This window comes from Seriola lalandi, unplaced genomic scaffold, assembly GCF_002814215.2.
Source record: "Seriola lalandi dorsalis isolate HSWRI2012SDOR001 ecotype SW California unplaced genomic scaffold, Sedor1 jcf7180002054630, whole genome shotgun sequence".
Lineage (NCBI taxonomy): Eukaryota > Metazoa > Chordata > Actinopteri > Carangiformes > Carangidae > Seriola > Seriola lalandi.
The window spans coordinates 2,094,530-2,121,391 of NW_019525183.1; the positions used below are offsets into that span (position 1 = coordinate 2,094,530).

The 26,862-nt window shown below is 44.4% G+C and overlaps 3 protein-coding genes across 3 annotated transcripts in view; all 3 read right to left on the reverse strand.

Moving 5' to 3' along the window:
* LOC111665265 (uncharacterized) overlaps positions 1 to 18,064 on the reverse strand; it is a 55,414-nt gene extending 37,350 nt beyond the window's left edge. The window contains exon 1 of the mRNA XM_087177685.1: positions 17,451 to 18,064. The gene's annotated coding sequence lies outside the window, so the exon portion shown is untranslated. The remainder of the gene's footprint in view (positions 1 to 17,450) is intronic.
* Positions 18,065 to 18,745: 681 nt separating this feature from the next.
* acadl (acyl-CoA dehydrogenase long chain) lies at positions 18,746 to 23,291 on the reverse strand. Its single transcript, XM_023420333.2, has 11 exons — positions 23,133 to 23,291; positions 22,410 to 22,577; positions 21,898 to 22,035; positions 21,654 to 21,818; positions 21,489 to 21,555; positions 21,246 to 21,410; positions 21,019 to 21,120; positions 20,742 to 20,855; positions 20,451 to 20,578; positions 20,265 to 20,351; positions 18,746 to 20,137 (listed from the first exon to the last, which is right to left on the reverse strand). Exons 1-11 carry the CDS (start codon positions 23,219 to 23,221, stop codon positions 20,044 to 20,046), a joined length of 1,317 nt encoding a protein of 438 aa, XP_023276101.1. The 5' UTR covers positions 23,222 to 23,291; the 3' UTR covers positions 18,746 to 20,043.
* Positions 23,292 to 24,826: 1,535 nt separating this feature from the next.
* mylz3 (myosin, light polypeptide 3, skeletal muscle) overlaps positions 24,827 to 26,862 on the reverse strand; it is a 3,892-nt gene continuing 1,856 nt past the window's right edge. The window contains exons 3-6 of the mRNA XM_023420191.2: positions 26,059 to 26,202; positions 25,643 to 25,813; positions 25,428 to 25,505; positions 24,827 to 25,326 (exon numbers count right to left, since the gene is read on the reverse strand). Of these exons, the coding sequence (XP_023275959.1) occupies positions 25,298 to 25,326; positions 25,428 to 25,505; positions 25,643 to 25,813; positions 26,059 to 26,202 (422 nt within the window). The 3' untranslated portion in view covers positions 24,827 to 25,297. The remainder of the gene's footprint in view (positions 25,327 to 25,427; positions 25,506 to 25,642; positions 25,814 to 26,058; positions 26,203 to 26,862) is intronic.

The window sequence follows — 26,862 nt, forward strand, 5'->3', positions numbered from 1 at the left end:
GGGGGGGGGCAAGGGCGTGTAGCTGGTTGTTGCCCGCTTCCCCCAACGGTGAGATTGGGGCACGGCCAACTCGGTATGATCAGGATTAGCCGAGTGGATCATCGCAGCCTCGGTGTAATCTGCCTGGACCCCTTCATCCAGATTTGGATGGGAGATTTCACAGCTGGTCGGAGAACGTCTAAGGCTGGAGTGGCAACGTTTGGGAGAGACGACGAACGTCTCAATGATCACGACCTGCAATTATCTCTTACTCCGGTTTTAAAGACCTTAACCCATCAACCACAAGCACAACAATGAGGCCTGTGTAATAGAGTTTTAAATATCACCCTCTATTGACTTGTATCTGACACACCTGCTGTTTCAGACACACACACATACACACAGGATTAGCCTTAGCAAGAGGCTACACTCGAAAGCAAATGACTGCAGTGTGAAGGAGAACAATCTGAGCATCATGTGTTTCTGCAGCAAAACAAACAGGTGCTGACTGTTACTGGAATCCATTTAGCCTATGAATCCCAGACTTGCGGATGTATCATCATATCCAAAAAAGATGTCGACCAAGCTGTCACCCCCATCAGACCTTTTTTTTTCTTTTTTCTCCCCTTGAAAGCATGACTCAAGCCTTTTGAAACTGCGGCAGTAGCACAAGCTGGGTTTGACTGAGCGGGCAAATTTTCTTGCAGGTGCTTAAGTGCAGCGGTGGCTTGGAGCGGTTCCGCATCATCGAACACGGGGGGGGGGTTGTCATCATAAACTGCGATGTCCACCTCTGTTGCAGCACGCCACCGCATGATGTGAACTGATGCGCCGTACCAGAGGGCAGAGCAGAGAGCAGCCGACGTGAATGCACATACTGATTGAAAGTAAGGTTCAGAGCACAGTGGCTGAGGAAAGTCGAGACAAAGGGGAACGGGGAAAGATAATCTCAACACATACACCTGAATGCATAAGCATGGCATCAGACCGAGTCTCTCTCTTGATTTTGAACTGTTCATCTCCTGGCGTTTTACCGACTAAACAATCACAACAACAATCTGAAGAACTGATGAACCGAAGCGGCACGAATGATCATAATTAAAGCAGCAGAAGCCAAGATACCAAAACCTTCACTAATCTCCCATAATGCAACTCCAAGTATCTTTAGTTAAACACTCCCCGTTTGGTAAACTCAATGCCCCCAGTTTATAAAACGAAATAAAAGTTTTCCAAGCAAATTTTTATGCCCAAATTCAAGACAAACCTGATGACATCACAATGACGTCATCAGAAGCAAACTGATTACATGCATAAAATTGATGCAGTGGCCCTTGAACTGATAATAAAGATAAAATTAATTTGAAAGTAAATATCTAATTACTACTCCTAATGTGGAACAATGACACGTTTGCATTTAAACTCTTCAACCCTGACTGCCGCTGCAACTGTGAGCCTTATAGTCAGCGCCGGGTTAATACTTTCACCCAGACATGGACCTCATAATCACTCCTACTGGCAGACACTTGTTAATGGCTGAGGATCACCACTACAGCGTCACCGGGATCACAGGAGCAGTCCCTTTCCTGCAGCGCGAGGCCGATTTCCAACTCCAGCAACAACTGCTTCTTTTAGGCCCCAAGCGGCAGAAAATACGGCGGCATCTGCTTGTTTTTTGTTGTTTGCTTTAAACAAATCGTAAATGAGATTGATGAGCATGGAAATCTAATTACCCAAATCCGCGCTGATCTGGCTGACTGTTCAAAGGTTAGCAGTCACTCATCTGTCTCAGGCTCAGGCAGCAAGGTCAACAATATATCATCCATATAATTTCATCAGTGAAGGTTATTTATGTTTATTGCAAGAAGTCATTTCTTTTCATATGAGATCAATTAGATTCACTTGAGAAGCTTCTTTGTCCTAAAGCTCTTTTCATTTCCCAGAGCCTTGAATGCACCTGTTGCCTATCTCTGCCTCCGACTGTGTCAGGGTATTTACTCCTGTTGTTGTTTGATCAGGAGCCGCTTCAGGATGTAGATGTCAGAGGTCAAAGGTGAGTCTGCTCAGGGCTGCTAGACCAGACACAGGAGCTGATCCTCCTCCATCCCCTCAGAGCCCTCTGCATATAGACACAACAGCATGACGCACACACCTTGTCCAAGAGCCGCACAACATGCCCGTCATGTCACAGTCCCAAACGCAGGGATCAGCGTTTCTAACTGTAAATTCACTCATGTGCAACATGAATGTTTGTGTGCAGTCTGAGGTCTCGCAGTTCAGCTTAAATAACATAATACCATGGCTAAGCGGACAATGACGTCTTCAGTCACTCAGGGAGAGAGTCTAATTTAGCTGGCATGTGGTCATTGCTTTGTTGCGTGCACTGCAGCTGTATTTATTCCAAAGAAACTGCTGCTATAAATATAAAATGAATCACTTCCTGTGCACCATTTGCACATTTTTCTGAACATTACTTGGGTGTTCATAAATGGCAGAGAATGTCTTTATATAAAAATGACTCTCCAGAGAGACAGAAACAGTTTATTCAGTTACCCGAGCAAGCGTGCGCCGCCGCCGCCGACCCGGCCGCTCGCCGCAGTTGCGAGTGATGAGACTGAATCGAGGCACTTCGGCGCATACGGCCATAAGTGGCTTGTGAAAATGCAGCTTTCCTTGTTTTGCAGCTGCCAGTAGCAAATAGCAGGCTGCTCGTTTTGCCAAGAGTGAGCGAGCGTCACACCGTCTCAATGAGCAGTTTGCCATTCAATAGCCAAATTGAAAACACGACCAGTAACATGTGCATCATGGGAATGTCCAGCGTGCGTCTTGTGCAACAGCTGGACCACCACTGGATAAAGTAATGACAGTGATGGATGGAATGTAATCCGCCCAGGAAGATGGCCTCCCGGGGGGGGCGGGGGGGGCATATTGTCTCATCACTCACAAACATATGCATGTATACAGTGTGCAGGCATACACACACAAACACACACATTCTCCCATATTCACTGGCTAAAGATGGCCTGTGTGTGTGTGTGTGTGTGTGTGTGTGTGTGTGTGTGTGTGTGTGTGTGTGTGCTACTCTTGGGCTGATATTCCTCTCTGATATAAGCACAACACAGGAAATTCCTCAAATGTGAAATATGCCTCCAAGAGGCCCGTTTAAAACAGAGACGCGATTTGAGGATAAAGAAAGAAAGAAAGAAAGAGACAGGAAGTGAAGAGGCTATGTGTGTGTGTGTGTGTGTGTGTGTGTGTGTGTGTGTGTGTGTGTGTGTGTGTGTGAGTGTTTTACAGCATGAGAAAGGGGGGAGTGGAGGGGACTGATGCTATGACTGAGGGGGGAGTGCAGGGGTGAGAACGCAGTCAACTGCTTTTATGGACAAAATAAATCTGTGCCTGTCTGAGGGTGTGTGCACCCATCTTACAATATAGACTATATGCTGTGTATATTAACTGTCTGCCAGGTTATGTGCATGCATGTGCGTGTGTGTGTGTGTGTGTGTGTGTGTGTGTGTGTGTGTGAGTGCTCCAGCTCGCATGTGCCTGCCTTTACACTAACCACAGGGTGTAGCCGAGGGCTTTTGAAGTCGTCCCTACACCCTGGGCTGAACTCAAAACACAGGCTACTGCTACAACATCCCATATTAATCCATGGAAAAATCACAACATGCTCTTCACTCACAGGGAACAGTGCCCTCTCTATACTGCAGGAAAAACTTCACTGGGTAGGAAATGCAGAAAAGCAGCGCACAAGGGTTCAGCAACGGGCCACAGCTAGGCATTATTTACATTTCCCTATTCATACATTGATCATTTAGTGTCTAAAATAGCAACAACAAAAAAAATGCACATCACACAATCAGAGCTCAGGTGTCGCATTCTCATTTCTTATTTTCTCTAACAAGAAAAACCAAACCCAAAGATATTTAATTCACATTATCTAAACCAGAGAAAAGTGGCATCTTCATGTTTAAGAAGCTGGAATTAGCAAATGTTTTCCATTTTCCTTGGCAAACATTAAAGCAATTATCTAAATGAGGACTTGTCATTATTGTACAACAAGGGTCTGCAATGTCTGACACTGTGGACAGTTATTTGCGAGATAATAATATCCCCTGAGAGTGGAAATCACACTGAATGTACGCATGTGATTCATGTCTGTGTGTTCAGATTTGACCGTGTTGTGACTGAGTTTGTGACACTAAGCATTCGGCACTAAGAGCAGACGACCTCAGCGCGCGTTACAGTTACTAGTCGTCCTCTGCTGTACGGTTCGATCCTTCCCGCCTCAAAACAAACAAATGATTCACCAAACACAAGAGGGAATCCAAAGGTCGCAGATGCTCAACTCACGCCTACAGAGTCCACACAAACGGCACGCCAGATCAAAAATGAGAATAAAACAATGGAACAACAGTGCTAAAATAATAAAACATGCCTCCCCTTAGCGCTTGATATTCGCTTCGAGTCTTTCTCCAATAATGTCTTCTTTCAGCGGATCACTGAAAGGGCAGGTGAACAGCACGAAAAAAGGTAAATGCTTGTAATTTGTAGCCGGTAATTTGTGTCCCTGTGTCTAAGCCTTCTCCATCCACGTGCCATCTGCTCTGAATTAGCACCTACACAGGGAGCGCTGAGATCTGGGCACCGGTGGTCAGACGCCGGGGCCGAGAGGCCTGAAGCTCCAGCAGAGGAGCACAGCTGGAGATCGTCTTTATGAAAACAGCCACAGCACACTCTGGTGAATATTAGACACTGGATAGATATTTCATTTGCAAATAAGCAAATACGGCTACAGCAGAGAACTGTGGTTATTTGACTTTAATTCAAATTTCCTGTCCTGTCACAGAGTAGCAGTTACTGTTGGCTTTCTTTTTTTTTTTTTAAAAACCTAACTATAGTCAAGTATTTCAGCTGCCTGACCGTAACCGTACATATCCTATACCTCTAACAAGCTGTTCTGTCTTTATGTGAGGAAGAATAAGCAAGACTCCTTCAAGACTCAATATAATATCATACATAAAAACTCCAGACCTATAAAAAATGACCCTCAATGATTCACAGTTTCCAGCTGTTGGAAACACCACTACAGATGACACTGGAGCATTAGCAGGACTTAGGGTTAATTAAATGCTATTTCAGCCCAGATGTTGGGTTGTTTCTCCAGGGACGAGGTGTGAGAAAGCAGAAGATAAACCCTGGTAAAAGTTGCTGAGGCATTCGAGCTTGGAGGAGACAGGACACACGTGTCACCGAGGCCCGAGTGAGGAGGAGCGGAAGTTTCTGGAAGTCATCAGAGACAGGCCGGGGCGGAGGGGCCCAGCTGCACACTTTTTTTACTGCTGCGAAGAGGGAGATGTCGCAACTGGCCCTGCAAATGTGCACGCACTTAGCGATATTCAAAACATGGATGCACGGCACGTAGATATACAGTACGCATTCAAATGTAGAGAAATGAGCGCAAAACACGCAAACGGACGTCAACAAAGAGCCACATCCTGGGCTGGCAGGTCGCCAGCTGGGCAGGCAAACACGCAGCTCCGTCCTGCCAAGTGTAAACACCAATAAATGACAAACAAATACGGACAAACACATCCCAGAGTTGGAGTCAACAGCTGTCAAGTCTTATGGGGCAACCCTGTCATTCAGGGCCTCGCACGGGAAAACCGCCCTGTCAGTGAAGCATCCAAAACAACCGAGCCAACACTTTTCCCTCCTCCTCCACCTCCTCCACCTCCTTCCTCCTCCTTCCTCCTCCTCTCATTCCCCAAAAAACAGAATGAGTCATGGTCGGAGGCTCGGGAATAGAGATGATGTTGATTTTTTGGCTACGCTGAATGGGGAAAAACTACAAGCACCACCCTCGTGATAAATGAATAATAAAGTGTTATGGTCTGACATCTGTCTTCTTATTGAAAACACATCTTCAACTGCTACCAAAACTAATCTCAAAGGAGAAAGTGGTTTAGCTCCTTTTCCTACAAATCACGTGCAGTTTTCATCAGAGCTGACCGTCCTGTACAATTATAGTGTTGTGGGTGTGCTATTCCGAACAAGTGCGCATGTAATTCTGCATTAATCTGGATGGATCTTGGGTCAATGGGCACAGGCATGTAAAAGACTTCCTCTCCTACCAACCAGTTCACATTCATCACATCACTTGTGGCTGTTTTATCATTTTTTTCCTCCTTTTTTTTTTTACAGTAGATTAAAAATAAGCTAAGCTAAATATGGCCTAATCAAAATAAACATTGGAAGTTGACAAGATTGTCACCTGGCAACATGTAAAACTGCAAAAACTGTGCAGTGTGCATTTGAAAATGTTCATGTCAAATAAACGTAGCTTGTACTTGAGCAGCTACAACTCGCAAAAACACTGGAATGGTCCCTTTTTCAAAAATGCACTACAACACTGCAGGCAACACAAGAGGCGTCGACAGCTACTGCATGAGTGATGATTATGTTGTAGAGACAACATAATTATTCAATCAGCTCAAACGGACTGCCTTCTAAACTGCATTTTAATAACAAGCACGGAGGTTAAAATGTGCAGTCCCTCCGCATGTTTCCTCCATCGACAGGAAGCATCTCAGCAGTGCTTTCACCTTGAGGTTCTCTAAGTGCGGAGCTATTAGTGTAAGTGATACAGCAATATTGTGGGTAGAGTGAGAGCAGAGCCTGGATGGCATGCAGGGGGGGGGCAATAATGTATGAGCAGGCCCTTAAGGCCTCAGAAGCGGGCAGCTATGGGAGATCGGCGGGGAGGGGTCTGTTGCCTCGGAAGCACTCGCCAGTTTCCATTAACCAAAGAGGAGCTGGAGTTGTGAGGAGTATAGAGCCGAGCAGCATCCCAGGTTTAATGTACTGGCACGGGGGTTTGGTGTGGTGACGCTTTAATGATTTCCTGCACTTGAGAGACTCAAAAGGTGAGGTCACCCCTTCATTAACTCACTCCACACTCACATGCTTGGAGCCAACTGCAGCTCAGGACAACGTCTCTCCGATTACTTATGCGGCCTCTGTCAAGTCAGATTCGCCATTAGCTACATGAGAATTGATCTAGTTCAGTCCCAGTGAGGGCGGATTTGTCAGGATTATCATCCAGGGCCACGCGCTTCTGGAGCAATACTGACAATCAAGTCGACTGATTGCGCACTTTAATCTAGTCGGTATTTTTACTGCACAGGTGGGGACGCTGTGTGGGCTACAGGTTTCTGTGGGGGTTCAGGAGGCTGCCGTTATTTGCTGCCTGCAGTGATTCTTTTGTTTCCATGGCACTGGGATGAGTCGCTATGGCTACGACTCCGCCGGGGGAAACAAAGTTAAATGAGGAAGGAAGACCAGAGCACCGCAGTGGCAGGAACTCTTTATTGGCAGAGAGAAGATGAAGTGGGAAATGAGAAGCACTACAAGACCACGAAGCCACGGAGGGCATTGAAAACTATGTTTCATCACCTGCTTTTATTAACCTGCAACTACCTGTTACCTCTGAATTCTGACTGAGAAAGACACAAGAAACATTATTAGCAAATCCAATAACATGGATGAAAAAATTAGCGCCAGACACATTAGTGCAAAACCAAGATTTCATAGTTGTCTCTTAGCAACACAATAGATGTTCAAAACCTTTATTTAAGATCTCAAACTGCCTTCATTTTTCATCTCTACAATTCAACTAGATGTAATTAGTTTATTGAGAATCTATTAATCAGCTAATTGTCAGCACTAGGTCCAGGCAAATGGGCTGAAGCAAACCATCTACACAGCTGGAAATAGTAGAAAAATGTAGCTGAACTAAAGGGGACGCGGGTGGAATCAAAAGGTCAAAAGTTCATTGCTAATACAAGGTGAAAGTGATGACTCAGTCAAAGTGACAGAGTGCCCGATAGGCAGATAGACTAGAGTCCCAGTGCAGGTAAGCTCATCTGTCAGACGCAGACACCGAGCAGCTCCGGTGTCGGTGCATCATCAGCTCCGCGGCAGAGTGACACCGTCTCAAATGCAACTGACTGAGTGTCACTATGGCTTTTACACCAGCCGACGCATACATACAGTATGCAAACACACCGCAGTCACATACGTGGATGAGAACGATGCACGGGCTGGCTCGACCAGACCCGAGCTTTTGTGTTTTCATCACTCAGATGTGGATGCAGATAAAAGCGTCTTCGGTCTCCAGCTCTGTGCCTTTGAGGTTCAGATCACGACTGCCTCGCGCGTCTGTCGACGGGACGCCGCCGCCCAGCGCAGGAAATAGCTAGGCTCGAGAACATACGAGCCACTGCAGATAAAATGCATTCTGCGCTCCTGGTTTGAAGCTGCGCCGAATTAGTGGTGAGAACACGGAGAGATAAAGGCTGGTGCGAGAGGGACTTCCCTGTTTGTATCAGCTCTCTGCTGAATTGTATCATATGATCTGTGCTGGGAAAAGCAATGAAAGGGGCAAAATAGTGTGTGAACTTTGTGGGACATTTTCCAAAGCTGCAGTAGTGTTGGTTTTCTTGAGTGACTTTTTAGCTTACTGGGTTTTCAGGTGTCTGAGCATCATTGTTCTTTGAAGTAACATCTTCATTTCCAACTGCTTGCTCATCTTCTGTGAAAACCATGTATCGCCACAATGTTCACTTTTCATTAAATAAGAAAAACAGATCTAACAAGCCCTGATATTATGGCCTCAGTAGCAAAAAAGCTCTTCATGTCTTCATGAGACTGCAGCCACGCCTTGGCTTCATCCATGAGAGTTAGCTGTTCTACCCGACACTGAACAGGACATATAATATTCAAGAAAGACCTCAGCTCTAAATACAGGCTACGAGCATGGAGAGGAACTTTCAGCTGTGACTGCCAAAATACTCTCTATTATGTCATGTTGGAGCTGCAAATCCAAGCACAATCCCACACACACACACACACACACACACACACACACACACACACACACACACACACACACACACACACCAGCTGAGGTGCAGCCACTCAAAAAGAAAAAAATAAAGCCTGCAAAAGCATTCCCACTCAAACAAGTGGGAGTTAAACTCCAGCGATTCTCAAGTTACGTGTAAATCACGTCTGCTTGGTTTGATCAGCCCGGGGGACTGGCAGCTTTGAGCACCCACGACGATGCAGCAGTGGTGATTAACTCATCTGCCCGGAAGCCTCTTTGACCAGGCGATGTGAGGGGTCATTCACAAGGTCTATTATGCTACGGTCCATTGCCCCTGGATAGAGGAGGTAACTTCTTTGGTTTCCTTCTAAGGATGACCCCTGTGTGGAGGGGCAAGACAGAGGGTGACGGGCAAGGAGGGGTGGGGGGTGGGGTGCGATTAGGGTGCAAAGGTGGCAATCACCCTGGCAGCCCCTCAGGGCGCAAGGAGCTCAGGGATTTTCCTCGCTACCCTGCAGCAGCCACGGACATGGAGGCATCACGTGCAAGCCTCTCCCTGAGGTGGAAAGCAGATGGCGGGGGGGATTAGCATCTGAATGTGTGCATGCAGATCCAAGGGGGGTCTCCCTCTCCTCTCTTCTCCTCCTGCTTCCCCACAGGGGATAGGTGAGCTGAGGAAAAGACGGCTTGGGAAGGACAAAAATCAATAATTGGCAACCCACGGCGTGCAGACAAAGGAAGTGGGAAAAGCTGGTGGCTTTAAACAGTCATGCAAAAGAAACAGCTAATTACAGACCCCCAATTAGAGTATGCCACTATGTATTTCTGTGTATTCCACACAGTGCTTAGGAGTGGCATGCAAAATCTAAATGAAGCGCAACACAAAAAGACGCCTGCATGTACAGTAGTAGCAGATAGTAATCAGGCTTAATGCTCCTGCAGACATGACAGCAGCACAGATAACATCAGGACACACAGTGACTGACGCAGCTTTGAAGCTCACATCTGCGATGTTTGGACTTGAGCTACATAGTCGCAAAAACATGCAGGTATCAAGAATGAGCAGAAAAAAAAAATAAGAAAAATCCTCCATCCGTGACTTCACACTTTGTGGTTTTCTTACCTGACACAGGAAATGACCTGCAGCGAAGCAACAACTCACGCACAAGGAAAACAAGAGGAAATGGTAGAAGCGAGGCAGATATATATCCTGCGACATTACATCTTCTAATGTTCAGACGCACGGCACAGCGCGGCAGGATTTTGCCTCTCGCCGCAGGAAAACGTCAGTCTTCCAGACTTGTGCATGAAAAATGTCAAACAGTTCAGATGCAGAGGTAAAACACAGAGGACAGGTTTGCCGTTCCTAAGAGGCCAAGAGAGTGAACAGATTTTTGGTACAATCCATTAAAACCTATGCACAAAGAACGCTGAATATAAATGTTTACATGGAAACTGGGGCCACAGTTATGCGCCATATGAAACACGGAATAAATGCAAGGCAACCTACGATGGCATGACTCACGTAATAATACCAGATCCTCGCTGTTTTGACATATTTACACAGCATTACTCAGATTTTTATAGTCAGCCTTTTGAATTTATTCCACTTTGTTTCCAATAACATGTTTATTCCACATAATTTACATATATTTTTGGCTTAACAGTTTCTACATTTTCAACAGGCTCCTGCATCTGCATACAGTTCACTCTATGTAAACACCAACATGGCCGAGGTTGGCACTGCATCTCATGAGAAAACAGAAAGATGTGGGGGGGCCCCCCGGGAGCTGAAGTTCTTCGCTTTAATCACCAGTTTATCACCGGCCATTGTCAGAGGTAAAAAGACACAGCCACAGTGGGTCAACAGCACCCACAAACACAAATCTCTCCTGGAGGAAAAACAAAAAAAAACCCTGTCACAAATCTCATTGTGGCTGAGAACAACACTTTTCTTCCCATGGGGCCATTCGCAAACATCTGGGGATGCGCCAAAATAAAGCTAATGGCTCCTTTTTCTTTACCAGAGATTTATGCTCTTTGATTTAATGAGGTGACCTGAGGCAGTCAAGTCTCCCACCCCACCTCCATGAGACAGCACGTCATACATGCGCATCGACTCAATATGGTTTGGTTGCTTGAATGCTGCGAGAGCAGTAGATTTCAAATAGTAACAAACAAACAAGTCCCTAATATAAACCTCTGACCAGGGAATTCCCCGGTCGAAAGGAAAAGAAAGAAAAGGAAAGGAAAGGAAAGGAAAGGAAAGGAAAGGAAAGGAAAGGAAAGGAAAAAGGGGAAGGAAACAAGATGGAGAAAAGAGAAGAAAAAATGTGTGAATGCCATTTTTCGGCCTCCTGTCTGTTTCCTCTTACTACAGAGTAAGGCAGAGTAACACAGAGGGTCTACACACTGGTACTCAAAAGGGTCATTTGAGGGGCTGGTTTCCATGGCAGGGGTTGCCGTGGTGAGGGGGGCCCTTGATGGTCCCAATGGGGCGGTAGGAACAGTCAACACTTCAAAACAACACATACAGTCCGGGGAGGAGGATACTTGTGAATGAGAGACTCACTACAGGGTAGTATGAGGACGCAAGAAGCATTTACTGCCTGTAACTGGCAATTATAACAACTGAATTATAACAAGTAATCGGACCATGATTCATTTTTTTTTATTTTTCGATTGATATGTACTTCATTTGTTATATTTTCAGATTGGAGAAAAACTGGAAATTCTAACATGTTGAGGAGCTGGAACCATCAAACATTTTTGCTTGGAAAAAACAACATAAAGGATTATTTGTTCATCACTAATCGATTAATCGTTGCAGCTGTAGTTCATGTTATTCTTTCATTTGGAGGGATTATAAAAAATATTAAATATATACATATGATTAAATATAGAATTATTTAAAATACTGTATTATCATGCTGTGACCTCTGTTTCCCACATTCCTTAGCTTATTTAATTAATCTATATAATATGCATATATAATAAATCTGCACATTAGAGAACCAGGAACTTTGGTGCTTTGCCTTCAAAAATGAGCTGCACAATTAATTGATTAGTATTCAACTAATCATTTCCAGGGTAAAAAAAGAGTTTATAGGTGGATTGCATGTCTCTTCATCTTCCCATGTCTGTTGCATGTCTGAGAGGGGCTGCTGGATGTGCTCGTGAGCCCCCGTCTTCAGACACATTCAGTGGCAGTCACAGTAAAAACCCCTTCCTGGAAGCTGGCCAGGAGGTCGACTCCGCACAGTCAGCTGCTGTGTTCCCGAGGTCCAGTTAAAGACGAGACTTACAGGAACGTGATGTACCATCGGTACATTCGCGCCGCCCATCTGTTTCTGCGTTTCACACTGGCTTTACAGAGCTGCTGTGTGTGAAGGTCCTATGAACTTGGGGAAGGGGGGGGTTTCCCATTCATCCAAAATCGGCCTCTAACAAGCAGATGCACGCATGCACAGAGATGGACAGTTACAGGCATCCACATGTGCACAGAAACATGCGTGCACTAACACAGTTAAGATATGCTCTGGTTTAGCTTAGGAAGCTCCAGGCCCTGAGAAGCAATTTACACTGAATCCTTTGAGACTTATTTCCATGACAATACATTCCGACCTTTTCCCCCTTAATGGATAAGCTAAAAAACACACTCACACTGAGATGCAATTGAGAAAAAAAATTGTTCATAAAAGCATAGAGAAACCTGATCTAGAGTCTGCATGTTCTGACAATACATGGTCTTCAACAATGAGGCTCATTCATTCCTCCAGTACACTTCACTCGATGTATTAGCCTCCAACCGCTTGCCAGTCCGCTGTTTGCAAAAAGGATGGGGAGAAAACAATCTCGCTGTTTAGCTTGAGCATCTGGAAATCATAAAGTCTCAGCGCTACGTAGCTTAGCCGCTACGCTAGGCTAACAGGAGGTCCCCGGCCCATTCAGGAAGCAGCTAAGGCTCATTAGCGGTTTCTTCCCACCATTGGCCCGGGTCAGAGTACGAAAAAATGAGACCAGTAGCCTCACAACGACTGCAGCTTCTAGTGCATCATTCAGGCTGCTATTAAGTTTTAAAATAGCTCTGGCTTTGATGGACAAGTGAAATATAAAAAAAAAAAAACAAGTAAAAAACTGCACAGTGAGTGGCAGAATTTCATTTTTCCCCTCATGCATTTTCAAAAACTCACGCTTCATGGAGAGAAAATTGAACATGAGATTGTTTAAAGATGTGAGGAAACAGCAGTCACTCTGTAAAACTTTAACATTCAAAGTCGTAGCCAATTGTATTGTACTTTTTTTTTTTGCATTTTGCATTTAATTGAAATTTCCTTCAAATCCTGCCAGGCTTCGGTGCTTTGCTGACATTAAAACAGTTGCAGGAACAAGCTGGCAACATACATAACATTATCCAGGATGTGTCGACAGCCCAGTTGCCTGCATTCTTGAGCGCCAATTAGGGGTGTGAAACCTCAAACAGTAAGTTCAAGCTGGACTATATAGCATAACACCACTAAGACAGAGACACATAAACTTCCTATAATAGCTCTGTGTGAACGTACAGCACATTTTTTGCTTGGAATGCATTGCTGGGCACTTGTCCACAAAAACTGATCTATATAAAGAAAGCTTTTCCAGAGGAGGGAAAGAAGTCAGAGGCGCATGGATCAACATGGAGTGGAGCCGCTGCGCTCGAGCCAAGTTAACCTGTACAAACTGAGCCGCTGTGGTAGGCGGGTTGTGTTCTTTGTCTCTCAGAAATAAACTTCTTTCCTACACACTCCTGCTCCTTCTCCAGCCTCTCATGTACAAGCTGCCATCAGCGTGATGACCTCATGGATTAGCTAACACGGTTACAACACACAAAAAAATCAGAAGCGGGAGCCGCAGAAAGTATTATAGATGCCAATATCTGAGGGAGTTTGAGTGTAAGAATGCCCTGCATGAGTGTCCTCTCTGTCGAGAGGCATCGTCCGTGAGGAATGAAATGCGACACTGGCTGTCAGGGCTTGTTTGAGAGACTGACTGCTAGTCAACCGTAGACGGAGCCCTGGTACAAGGACAGGCAGGGTGGATGAATGGTTGGGGAGACTGTCCTGCACCGCGGAGGCCGCAGGATGGATCTCAGTGCCATGAGAACAGGCTTTTATCAAACTTAAAACTTGCGTCCTCGACAAGAAAAGTTCCACACAGAAACAATGAATCCCGCAAACGTCGGTCGGTGTTGTGCTCGACATCTCACGCTCAATTAAAAACACACAGGGCTTCATTTAACAGCTATTTCAACTACATCTGGAAGGGATACTGCTCATGCTGCTTGAATGTGATGCATTACAACAAGTGGTAGGGCTTTTCCCTAACATGTCTATCACCCAGTGTCCACGCATCCCGCGTACAGTATGCTCTCCTGCTTTCATATTAAACACCAGCTGTTAGATGTTACTCCAAACATGCAACGAGAGGGGACGAGCTTCAGAACATGCGCACGGAGAAAGCTTGAAGGTCCATGTTTTCTTCCAAAGAGGCCTTGAGCGAGACATTCACAACTCGCCGACCTTTTCATCATCAATAAATTAGCCAATTACCACGTTGTTTGGCCAATGAAACATCAAAAAAAAACTGTGAAAAATGCCCAACACACCATCCAATGTTGTCACCAAATGTCTTATTTTGTGTGACCGACCACCCAAAATCAAATAATAGTCAATTTATTGTAATTTATTATAAATTCTCACATTCATTCACCAAAATGTTTGGCATTTGTGCTTACAGAATCATAATTCAATTAACAAAATAACTGCAAATTCAGTTTCTTTCAACCTCCTAATTGACTAATCAATTAATCATTGCAGGTCTAGAGAAGAGCATCAGGTGAGTGTGTAACTTAATTCACCCTGTTAGATGTTGGTGTCTATATGATGGCAGCACAAGACCATCAAGAATGACACATCATCAACACATTTGTTCATCGTACTGAGCACTCATGAAGGAGGGTGTGTGTTTGAGAAAGTGTAAATGTGTGTGTCTGCACCTTATGCAGGTCAGCAGGCCGTTCGGTTCCTCTGACGTATGTGAATTAGATTAGGTCCCTCTCACAGTCAGGACTTAATCACGTACAAAAGCACAGTTCTGCCAGTTCCCATTAGACGCCTCTAGCGCAAAAGGCCTCAGACGGGAGGAGCAGCAGGGGCCAAAGACGCATCCTGAGTCCTCCGACACCTGTGACGGTGGTGCCAGAAAGCTCTGGGTTCACCTACTTCACTGACATTAAACCAGACAGCACCCAAACACCCACTAAAGAGGTCCACATCGTCATTTAAATACTTCCAAAACCAATCATGGCACGCAGTAAACAAAACGCTCTCCTTAAGTCAAACCAGCTCACCTCAATCCACAAACAAATCCAGACACTGATCTTTACTCCAAACATTGTTCCAATACAATCCCTTCCCATGAGGAAGCACCGGCCAAGATGGCGTGTCTTAATTTCAGTGGAGCGCGGAGTGGTTCTGTGGTCTTGGGACTTTGACGGTGCACTTAACCAGATCTGACGTTGGTAAATATACTTAACGTTCCCGCGTGGTGCAGGGAGGTGGATTGGGTTTCCTGGTGGTTGGACAAGCAAAGACGTGGCTAAATGTATGGCGTGCACGCACACACACACACACGCACACACTCACTCACACACACACACACAGTTACATTTGAGATTTAAATAAGTCTTACTTTCATAGCTTATGCAACTAAAAGCGCAGACACAAACCCAACCTGTTGTGTTGTTATTAAGGTCATTTCAATTAACCCACCAGTGATTAGACTCAGCCCAATCTGGCCTGATGGAGGCTTGTCCTTTCAGGAGAATTAGGTGAAACATGATACAATCTCGACATGTTCTCCTAATGCACTTTGCCAACCTCCATTTGGACTCCCAAGAAGTTTCCTGTTTGTACATTACTGGGAAGCCACACTCAATTATATATGAATTATACATACATACTGTATGTGTGGTTATATATATTATGTATAACTATCTAGTCCATTTTTTGCATCGTATGTGAGGCTAATTGACAACGATCATGTGCAAAGTGCTGGTACAGTTCGCCTTGAATGAATAAAAGTCAGTATCACACTGAACGGGGACTGTTTACATGTAGTTCCAAAATCTATAGGAAAAATACTGATAAAATGTGTGTTATATATAACACACCCTGCCAGCAGGAACCAATTCCTGTACAATTATAGTATTTTAAGGCTGACTGAACAAGCAAACATAACATATTACACTCAACGAACCTTAGACTCAGGTTACTAAACCTGAAGGGAGCTGCAGGAGCACAGACATGAAGATGTAAAGGTAAAACAAAAACCTCCATGTTGGCTGAGATTACCCTCAAAATCCAACATCATCAGCATGTGAGGATGTTATTTTCATTACAATCCTTATCCATAGCTGGGGTCTTACGAGCCAGCGACTGGAATGTGCAAATATAAAAAACTGGAGTGCAGTTTCATGTGAGCGTTAATTCCTTTTCATAAAGGCATGTTTTCACATCCAGACATGAGGGAATCTACAGTTCCTGTTTCTCCTCAGAATGTGGAGGCTGAGGCGACACTGAGAGGAAGCAGGTTTGGAATAAGTCCATGCTTAATGGAAGTCTGGACATTTCCAGATCATTATCTATGGCTGGATATATATATATATAAAATGACATTAAAACCCATCATGACAGGACTTCCATTATAGCCACCAGATGGGGAGAATCAGGGTTCGGTTATTTGGTGGCTTCCAGCTGCCATAAGAGAATTATTCTGATCAATTTAACCCAATTACACTTAATAAATGAATGATATTAAAAATGCATGTGTTCTTGAAGCCTTGCTACCTTTTGCTGATGCATGGTGGTAATGTCTGCAAGGGCAACTGGGTGATGCCAAGTACAAGCTGGGCTACTCCCCTATCCACAATGCATGAATGGGCAAGACATTAGCCAGAAAACATATGCACTGAGGTGATCATAATTACAATAATCTGTATTTACATTCATGAAATTCACTGCCTTTTCTCCATAGGTGAGTGCGCTGTGCTGCAGTGGACGGCCGGGGAGCCGCGCCGGTTTCAGCACCATGCAGGCGTGGACCAGAACAAAAGGCGCAGGCTGCAGCAGCGGAGACAGGCGCACCAGAGCGCCGCAAGACAGCGACAAACACCGCAATTACAGCACAATTTAACATGTTCTTCCGCACGCGCAGACACAGATTTTTTTTTTTTTTAATCCCACATTCACACACACTGACAAGCGACGTTAAGCTACAAAGGCCCCGCCGAGATTTGACAACATCAGATTCACATCTTCAAATCCATACACATAACTCCACATCACACCATAACGCGCTTACACACAGCAGCTGAGGATTAGTGGACAGCAAAGCCAACACCAATTCACACACTGACTTTTTATAGAAACTTTTACAGATGCCGCTGCTGCATTAAAATGACTGAAACAATACATTTATGCTGATTAGAGCGATGATAAAGCCAAGTCTCCCCCGTGGATGATAATCAAAGTGGTTCAGCTCTTACCTGGAGGTTTAGGCTGCTGAGCGGCACAGATACCCTTGTGAGTGAGGAGAGCTGTAGTGACAATGAAAGCTGTATGGGGCCCTCTGATCCCTCCCATCGCAAATTGAGCTACCGTAAATACAGCAGTGTAGGCGCAACTGGATTGTGTGGCTGCAACACGCATGCCAGGCAATCCCTCATTGTGATTATAGGAACATTTGTGCAGCATCCTTTGTGTGCATATATGCAACAACTGCGTGCACGAAACACACGGTGATTTGCACCGATGCAAAGTCACACAGCAGGTGTGAAAGGGCCTCTGCATCTCAACACCACAGTTGGCCGCTGTGCTGAAAGCAGGAAGCACTGTGTCAGCAGTGGAAGGGAGTGCAGAGCTGAGGCACCGGGGTGTGGCTGTTGCTGAGGAAAAGATGGAGAAGGGAGGAAGAGGAGAGAGGGGTAGGAGAGGGCAGGGGGATAAAGTCGACTTGATGCCAAGGGGAGAGCGGGAAGGAGGGGCAGGGAGAGGAAGAAAATGGGGAAGACAGAGGAAAAGGGGGAGAAGTATAGGAGAAGACAGGAGCAAAGGGAAGGTAAGGGTAGATGCAGCAGTGAAGAGTAGCTGCACTTCTTTCCCCCTAGGTGAAGTGTGGTGGTGGTGGTGGTAGGGAGGGGGGGGCTGTCTGCTGTCTGCTTCTTCAACTGGCAGTGATGTGGGTTTTTTTTTTTTTTGAGGGACTCTTATGCAGCACATTTACAGCCACATGCACCAGATCCAAAAGGATGCAAATACATGGCTGTGCAATGGATGAAAATAGTATATTAAAGATAAACGATATTGATTCTGTAAAGCTGTGCCATTTAAATCAATAAAGCGTAGAGAGACTGATGCCTGAATATGTCAATCAAAGAAAAAAAACCAAACAAACAAAAACAGGCGTGTACAGTAAATGAATAGAAAATAAGGTTGAAACTTTGTTAAGATGCTTTAAATCATCTAATCACATTCAACAGTCTGCTTCTGCCTGCTGCATGTGCTGCAATGGAATCAAATGGAAGCCCGGTCATCTGTCATTCTTCCGCCGGCTCCGTGCAAACGTTTACTGCCATCTACTGGTGGACACACACAACACAATGCAGAAGGTGATGCTGATGCTGTTTTTCTAAAAGAATTTCTGGCCCCCGAACAGGCCTTCGTTCGAACATTTCAACCCCTACCCCTCTCAGTCACAGGCCTCAACTCAGTTCACACCTTCACCCAGTCCGGACGTTGACCCTAATGCTAGTTCAGACCCAGAAACGGACAAGCGAAGAGGTGCAAAGCAAACATGAAGTTCCATGAGAGATGGAGCTTCATGTCATTTTATTTTCTTTCAGTTCTGAACGTCATTGGCCAGGAAAACATCCTGCAAGTTTATTTCATTAAATGAACAGTCACAGTGTGAAGACACTTTCAGTTTGACAAAAAGGTAAGAAGATGAGAAATCAATCAGCGATAATCTCTTCAGTCACTACATCCTGAACACACAAGCAACTCATAGGACGGGTTCGTTTACAAAAATATGCATTTTAGCTGGAATCTAATATTTTTTTTTTATGTAAAATATGTACAACTATAACTACAGTAAGTGGGCAGAAACAGACGTAAAAATAAGTCATAATTTTAGCAAAGTTGTTTAAACGTAACTCACATTCAAACACACGATAAAGGTTAATGAAGCCTTATGTTGAGAAATGGTTGAGCTCACTCCATCAAGCTGCTGCATCACCAATAAAGAAAAGACAGCCTGGACATTCTCGTCATTTTTCAAAATTTTCCGACCTTAAATTTGCTATAAAAGGATTTATCTATTATAAAAACGAATTAAAAGACAGTGTGAAATTGAAAAAGGGTCTCTTGTAGTGGACATACAGAGAACTATCACCTGAATCTGCAGCTCCAATCAGCGTTGAGGAACTTTGAGGAAAAAGTTTCAGCTTATTGTTCAAGGGCTAAAGTGCAAAATAAAAATATGACTGTACCTCTACCGACCTGCTCAGAATCGAAACGATCACGAGTTTGCAACTAGTTGGTGATCATAGCGGAGCATTTAGCAGCTTAAGAGCCACATATTTTTCTTAGGGGTTGGTAGGGAAAAGAGAGGGAATATTCAACTCCCATTCATCAGGTGGGCAGAAACACGTACTGTATGTGTGAATCAAGCAACCGTTTGCTAACAGGTTTAACTTGGAGGGTGATGATATTTCAACGTTGTGTTCGCAACTTGTTTCTGTGTTCACCAAGTGACAAAAAAAAAGATTTATATATAGCAATATCCATCGAAAGTGTGCTAAAATTAGTTAACACTAGCCACAATAAGCTAGTGGTCATACCAGACCAGGCACAGCTGTAGCTGCGAAACCCCTGGATGTATTGAATTGAGTTGAAGTGCATTTTACTGCCCTGAAATGTAACTTTTCATTTGTCAGAGGAAGAAGGTATTACCTTCAAGCATGATTACATTACATTCAGTGATACCTTTTTTTTACGGCTGCTCATGAAAAAAACAAACATCTGTGCAAACCACCCCCGCTTTCCCCCAGTGCTCCTCCACCAGAAAACATCAACAATTTCTCACTTCTGGCTGACAATGGTGCGGGCGATGAGCTCTTTCATGATCTCATTGGTGCCCCCATAGATGGGCTGGATACGGGAGTCCACAAACGCCCTGGAAAGACAGAGACACAAGTTTAGCAAATTGTTGATTGACTGGAATACAAAAAAACCCCCAAAAAACAATCTGGCATTCTTCCCAACAATCACGCCCCCCTTTTTACACAGGTTATGTGACTTACTTTGCGATGGGGTATTCCCACATGTAGCCCCAACCTCCATGGAGCTGCAGGCACTGAGTGGCCACTTTGTTCTGGAGGTCAGACGCCCTGGAAAAAAGGACAAAAGGACGAGGAACATAAGCACACACAACAGCAACACGTCCTGTGTTTGAGAAGTTGGTTAAAAATACAAAAACACATTCTCACCAAAACTTGGCCATGGAGGCCGTGGAGGGATCCAGGCGTTTCTGAGCGTGGAGCTGTAGGCAGTTGTCAACAAAGGCTCGGCCCACACAGATATCAGTTTTCAGCTCTGCCAGCTTGTGCTGAACAGTCTGTGGAGTAAAATTAGTTGTAATGATATTTATTCTCCTAGAGAGAGATTCTGATTCAAAAGCCAGTGCAAACATGTTAAACATTAACAGCTCGGCCGCCGGACAGTGCGAAAACAGTAAATTACACAAGCTTGAGAACAAAGAAAACACTTGTGCCACAGACCTGTAGGTGAGCGATCGTCTTGCCGAAAGCCTTCCTCTGCAACACGTAGTTCCTGGTTTCCTCAAACATGAACTCACAGCTCGAGATGGCCATGTCGGCAATCAGCAGACGCTCCTATTCCAAAAGACGATGACAGGATTTACCATTAACCCACCGGACCGAAACAGTAAAAAACACTCAAATGGCAGAGTGACTTGTGCGGAAGTATCGACATCAAACTAAACTTTTGAAAGAAATGAATGCAGGGAAAGGTTAGTAAATTAAACGGCAAACTCACCTGAGGCAGTTCTTTCATCAGGTAGTAGAAACCCTTGTTGAGTTCACCCAAAAGGGCGTCAGCTGGGAGACGCACATCCTCAAAAAACAGCTCAGCTGTGTCCTTCGAAAGAAGAAGAAGAAACAGAAGGGAGAAACAGATTTAGTGTCCTGACCTTGCATGACCTCTAGCAGGATGGTAGATGACTGATGGAAACACGGTTTTCCCAGGCCACTGAGCACCAGCACCTGGGCCTTCAGGCCAATCTTCTCCAGCTTGCGTCCTTTCTGGAAGCCCTTCATGCCCTCCTCCACCAGGAACAGACTGATGCCATGTGCTGCTGTCTTCGCATCGCGGTCGGTCACGGTCACTACCACCACCACGTCAGCCATCCAACCGTTTGTGATAAACACCTGAAGACGTGAGACAGAAGAGAGAATTCAAGCCGAGCTGCAATGAAAATGACTGGTTTCGCTGTTTGGATTCAGTACCTTGTTGCCGTTGAGGATCCAGTCGCTGCCGTCCTTCTTGGCGTACGTCCTCACACCTTGAAGATCGCTGAGAGAAAATAAAGGGGACGCATCATCGACACTGTGCCACATTAGTGCAAATGAATGCTGATTTCTTCGAAGTTAAATCAACGCCTGAGCCCTGACCTGCCCGCTCCTGGCTCGGTCATAGCAATAGCACCGATGCATTTCCCAGCAGTCATGTTGGGGATGAAGTGTTCAATCTGCCCCTTGCTACCATAGTTGACGATGTAGGGCATGACAATGTCGGAGTGCAGTGCGAAACCCGGACCTGAGCAGTTGGAGTACATTCTGCAGGGACAGAAAAGAATTAGCCAGAGTTTGATCTCCGATATGATTAACTGCGTTTCTGATTTTAAGGACAACTCACTGCTCCTCCCACGTGACAGCTGCAGAACACAGATCTCCTCCGATGCCACCGTGCTCCTCTGGTATCATTACTCCCAGCAGGCCTTGCTCACCAGCCTTCTCCCACACCTCCCGGCTTACCTGACCTGCCTTCTCCCACCTTGAACAAAAAAAAAAGAAAAAAAGAAAAAGGGATTGTAGTGAGGCAGGGAAAGTGAATCTTTTTCTTCATGGTTATTTTACATCTATTTGTGGATGTTTTGCATCCACTTGTGGTCATTTTACATCTCATTGCAGTTCGTTTAAATATCTTGGTAGTCAACTGAGTCTCGCTGAGGCCATTTTACATCTATTTACAGTTGTTTTGCATCAATTTGTGGTTGTTTAACATCGCTCTGTGGTCATTTTGAGTTACTTTGTAGTGGTTTTGTGTCTCTTTGAAGCCGTCTGATCGACTTGGCAACAAGCAATGTCAATTGTGATTTCAAACACAGGCTCTGGCCCCTTCGGAAATCCATCCATGCTTACACCTACTCCTTGTGATGTGGAACCACTTCCTCTTGGAAGAAGCGCCGGACGTTTTGTCTGAAGAGATCATGGTCCTCGTTGAAGATCCGCCGAGTCCCGATGTCCATCAGGGTCTTGGCGCTGGAGGTCTCTGGACGGTTTGACAGGAGCTCTTCGGCCTGGCTGTGCTGTAGTCTGGGAGGAATTACAGAGATACACAAAAAGATTAATACTTTAGTCCATGAAATGTTAAAAAAACTATAATTTCTTGAGGCCAAAATGTAATGCCATCAGATATTACAAAACCAAAGACATACAGTTTATTATCAATAAAGACAAAATCAATAATAGTTGCAATTATTCTCCTGTCAACTGACAAATCGATCATTGGACTGATCCTCTCAACTTTACATGAATTTGTTTATACTGACATTGCATATGAATTATTGCTACTTAAATTGCCAGAGACAGCAGAGGATCTTTGACGTTACTTATCTTAATAAAGGAAGTGTGTCAAAGGTCGTTGCGGGTTGTGACCCACTTACACTTATACAGTTGAAAACAGACAGTACTTTCAAAGTGCATTGTAAAAATACAACTACAACTATCACATAAAATACAACTAAAGTAATCAAACAATTCGTAACGATTCATATATTTGTCGTAGCTGTTGGTGGCAGATATGTTTCCATTTCACAAGAACACACACTTCAAAAGGTCAAACATTAAAATAATTTAGGCTACATTTACCTCGCAGCAGCCGCAGACAGCATCTGTCCTCGTCCGAAGACATTTTTCAGCCCCAGAAGACGAGTTTTGATCATTGTTGTAACTGACATCTTCGCAAAAACACAACAAACTGACACGACGAACAGCTATAGCAACCAGGGCAAAGATCGTCTAAAGATAAAGACACATCACTTCGTTGCAGATCGCTGGCTCCCTTTAACCCTGCGTAGCAAAGTGAATACGTGTTGTTTTCACTTCTGTTTGTCGACACTGTTCTTCGTTTGTGAGCAATTTAGTTAAAATGTGACTCTAAAGGAAGTTATACGCATGCACTTAAAGGACTTTTTGCTTTCTGGGGTTGAGGAGGTTTTGCCCATGAAAAAAGCAGCAGAGTGAGACGTCTTGCTTCATCGTTCTCTCGTTCAGCGATTTCTTCTTCTACTACTCAATCCTGCAGAGCACTCTGGTTCAAATCGGCCGTTCATTGGTAGGAATAAAGTTGTTGCAGAAATATTTACCCTTGGTAAACAAATATCTATAGGCCTATATATGGAAAAAGCTATACGCTATAGCATGTACACAGCAGCATAATTGTTATTGCCAGTTATTAATAATTATTAACAAGACACATTAGACATAATACATTGGCATATAAAAATAAACAATAATACATTTGGTGCAGAAATAATAATAATAATAATAAATGTTTTATTGATGCTAAATAAGAGGTCTTGAGGTTTACATCCCATTTCTCTTTTATTTTGGCAGATGCACGGATCTAATATGTTAAATTTAATGGAATGAAAAAAAGATATAATCATTTTAAAATGTTTCACCTTTCAGTGCCTTTTATATGTATTGATGTTACAATATATGTGGTGTCCAAAAATAATTAAAACACAAAACCTTGGCTGTTGTTATTAAATGTGCTGGATAATGAAAGTGTGTGCACTTTACCCTCGGCACAGCACAAGGGGGCAGGCTCTTCCAACCTCTAACACTGACCCTGCCTGCCCCAAGGTCTTGTGTTTGGCTCTGTAGGCTCCTGGATTTAGTCTGCAAGAGCATGGGTAAATTAAAGTGATATCACAGTCGAAAAAGAGGGAAAAATATACATCCAGATTCAAAACAAACCTTAAAGATTGCAAATCAGATTTAAATTAGTGCTAATGGAATCATTAAACACAAGAGTTACCATTTCATTATTTTTCTTTTTCGTTGTGTTGATTTATAATGTCCATGTTTAATAGGATATTTCAGTTTTGCACTTTAAAGCTACCCTATACAAGTTTGCATAAAGTCAGCACCTTGGCTACAAGTTGCAATTATAATTTATTCATGAATTTCCCTTAGGGGATAAATAAAGTATCTATCTATCTATCTATCTATCTATTATGGAATAATGAAATGAAAAATACTAAAATGTAGTCTGTAATGCGGCAATATAAAATTTGCTAATATTAGCAAACATTAGCCACTGAAAGCTACTGTTCATACCAGACCAAGTAAGGCTGTGGTAGTAAAATCTCTGATCGTATTTGATGGGATTTAATGTTTATGAATTCAACTTTTAGTTTGTAAGAGGCTGAATGTGCTATTTCATCTTTCAAAAGTTACATGAGCATGCTTTTAAAAATCAATCTCATATTGTTGCCGTACACTACAGCGTATCTGCAAGTATATTTGGTCAATGAAAGATCAAGAATCAACCCAGGTGGGATGTACGTTGGAAAAGTTTATTCTGAAATGAACAGAGTGAAAATAAATAAAACTTTTCAGGGAAGCGGGAGACTTTTGGCGGTCAATCCACAACCATTCTCCAGCACCTTTGGCATTGCTGGGCCAGTGGTGGCGTGACTGAATGAGGTGGCGGTGGGAAGGGAGGGATCTACCCTCACTTGATGAGCGGTCACCCCTTCTCCCCCGTTCCTCACCCCATGCGGAGAGTGGAGACGCGCCCCGGGGGGGGAGTAGAGGCCAAGTGATGGGGGTCTACAACGGAGAGACGGTGATGTCCCGAGAGAGGAGGGTTTGAGACGAAGTGTAAAGGAAAACAAAATAAACAACAAGATGGGTTTGCTTCAACATCCCTTGTACATAGTCCTTGTCTTTCCTTGGTTGGTCTTTAAAACAGTGTAGATGTCCTGAACACTGCTGGGCTGTTCAGCACTCGTACTGCTGGCCTCTTACACAGACATGATGTGCTTGACGAAAGCTGGAGGAAGAGAAAACCACAAGTCCGAATCTTTAGCATCATATATATTCATAAAAAGTCAAGAACAAAAAGAGAAGGCATGCTGGGAAATGGAAGCTTACCCTCATAGTGCACACTGCCGTTCTCGTCCTCCTGGCCGGTCATGAGGGCTTCAATCTCAGGCTCGCTCATCTTCTCTCCTGGAGTTGCACAAGGTTGCGTGTCAGGGGCCACACTCTCAATTTCACACACATGCTCACATACTGTGCGTGCTAAGCAAACTATATTTGTGTGCTTCTATATTTGGGGAGGTGGGGGTGTGTGACTTGAGACTCACCCAGGGTGGACAGCACGATACGCAGCTCAGCGCCCATGACTGTGCCGTTGCCCTCCTTGTCGAAGACGCGCAGACCCTCAACGTAGTCGTCGTAGGTACCCTTCTGGAGGGCGTCGACCTCCTTCAGCATGGGCAGGAAAGCGTCGAAGTTGAGCCTCTTGTTGGCCATGTCTGTTTGAGTTACAAATCACACAGTGCATCACACACCACACATACTTTCATCTTGGAGCAAAACACTGTGGAACTTTTGAGAGTAGAAATGTCACATTTTTATACACCTGTTGCTGTTAGAACCTTTTCTTGATCTGGAAGCAACAGTTAGGCAGAAATTCATTACGCTTCTCCTCTTGTGCTACTGCTACATTCTGTTTTAGCATCTACCTTCATCTCATATGTGTCTTTAAACTTGGTCATACCGTCGGCAGTTGGGTTGCCCAGAATCTTGGTAACGTCCTTGTTAGTGGGGTTCTGGCCCAGAGCGCGCATGATGTCGGCCACCTGGTTGAAGGCCACCTGGCTGTCACCAACTCTGTCAAAGAGACCAAAAGCCTCCTTGAAGTCTGTCCAGGAGAGGAGGGGCAAGAGAGTAGTTTGAGTTACTGAGTATGAACACAAGTCAGAGAAAAAGAGACAAAGAAAACAGCATGATTTTGAACCTGTCTTTTCAGTTATCGTGCTTCTAATGCCTAATGTGCTATATACACTTAGATCTGTGGGCTCATGGTAACATAAGGCACTTTGGATGATGGTTTGGTCAAATGGCAAATGGTTCGATAATTTGTCATGGGTGTAGGACATGAAAAAGAATCCCTTTTCTGTTTGATAAAAACGTTATATGTGATATGTCTGGTGCGACATCAGTGCTAGCGATGCTCTTTTTGGTGTCCATTAGATCCATCCCCTTTGGGTTTCCCATTCTTTCTATTACAGGGTACTTAGTCAGCTATAGCAGCTGCCTGGTGTCACACTGTGCTGGAGGATCAAAGACGGTGGGAGCCACATACTTCCGTCATTGTTCTCAGCTAATTGGGAGCGACAGCTGTATCCAAGCAGAGAGGAGGAAGGTACCGACTGGAGCCTGGACAAAGGTTATCTATTTCTATGAATCCTACCAGGAAGTCGACTCAAAGTGACCTTTTTGACAGATTAATGCTCTTATGTGGTTTCTGAACAGCAGCAGCAGGAACAGCTGTACCACCCACCCACCACCCACCCACCCA

Excerpts from the sequence above, each read along its gene's own strand:
- acadl (XM_023420333.2), bottom strand. The coding sequence starts at position 23,221 with ATGTCAGTTACAACAATGATCAAAACTCGTCTTCTGGGGCTGAAAAAT. Across the intron at positions 20,856-21,018 it reads TGATGAAAGAACTGCCTCAG|GAGCGTCTGCTGATTGCCGA; the intron begins GTGAGTTTGCCG and ends CTTTTGGAATAG. Across the intron at positions 20,579-20,741 it reads AGACGATCGCTCACCTACAG|ACTGTTCAGCACAAGCTGGC; the intron begins GTCTGTGGCACA and ends TTTACTCCACAG.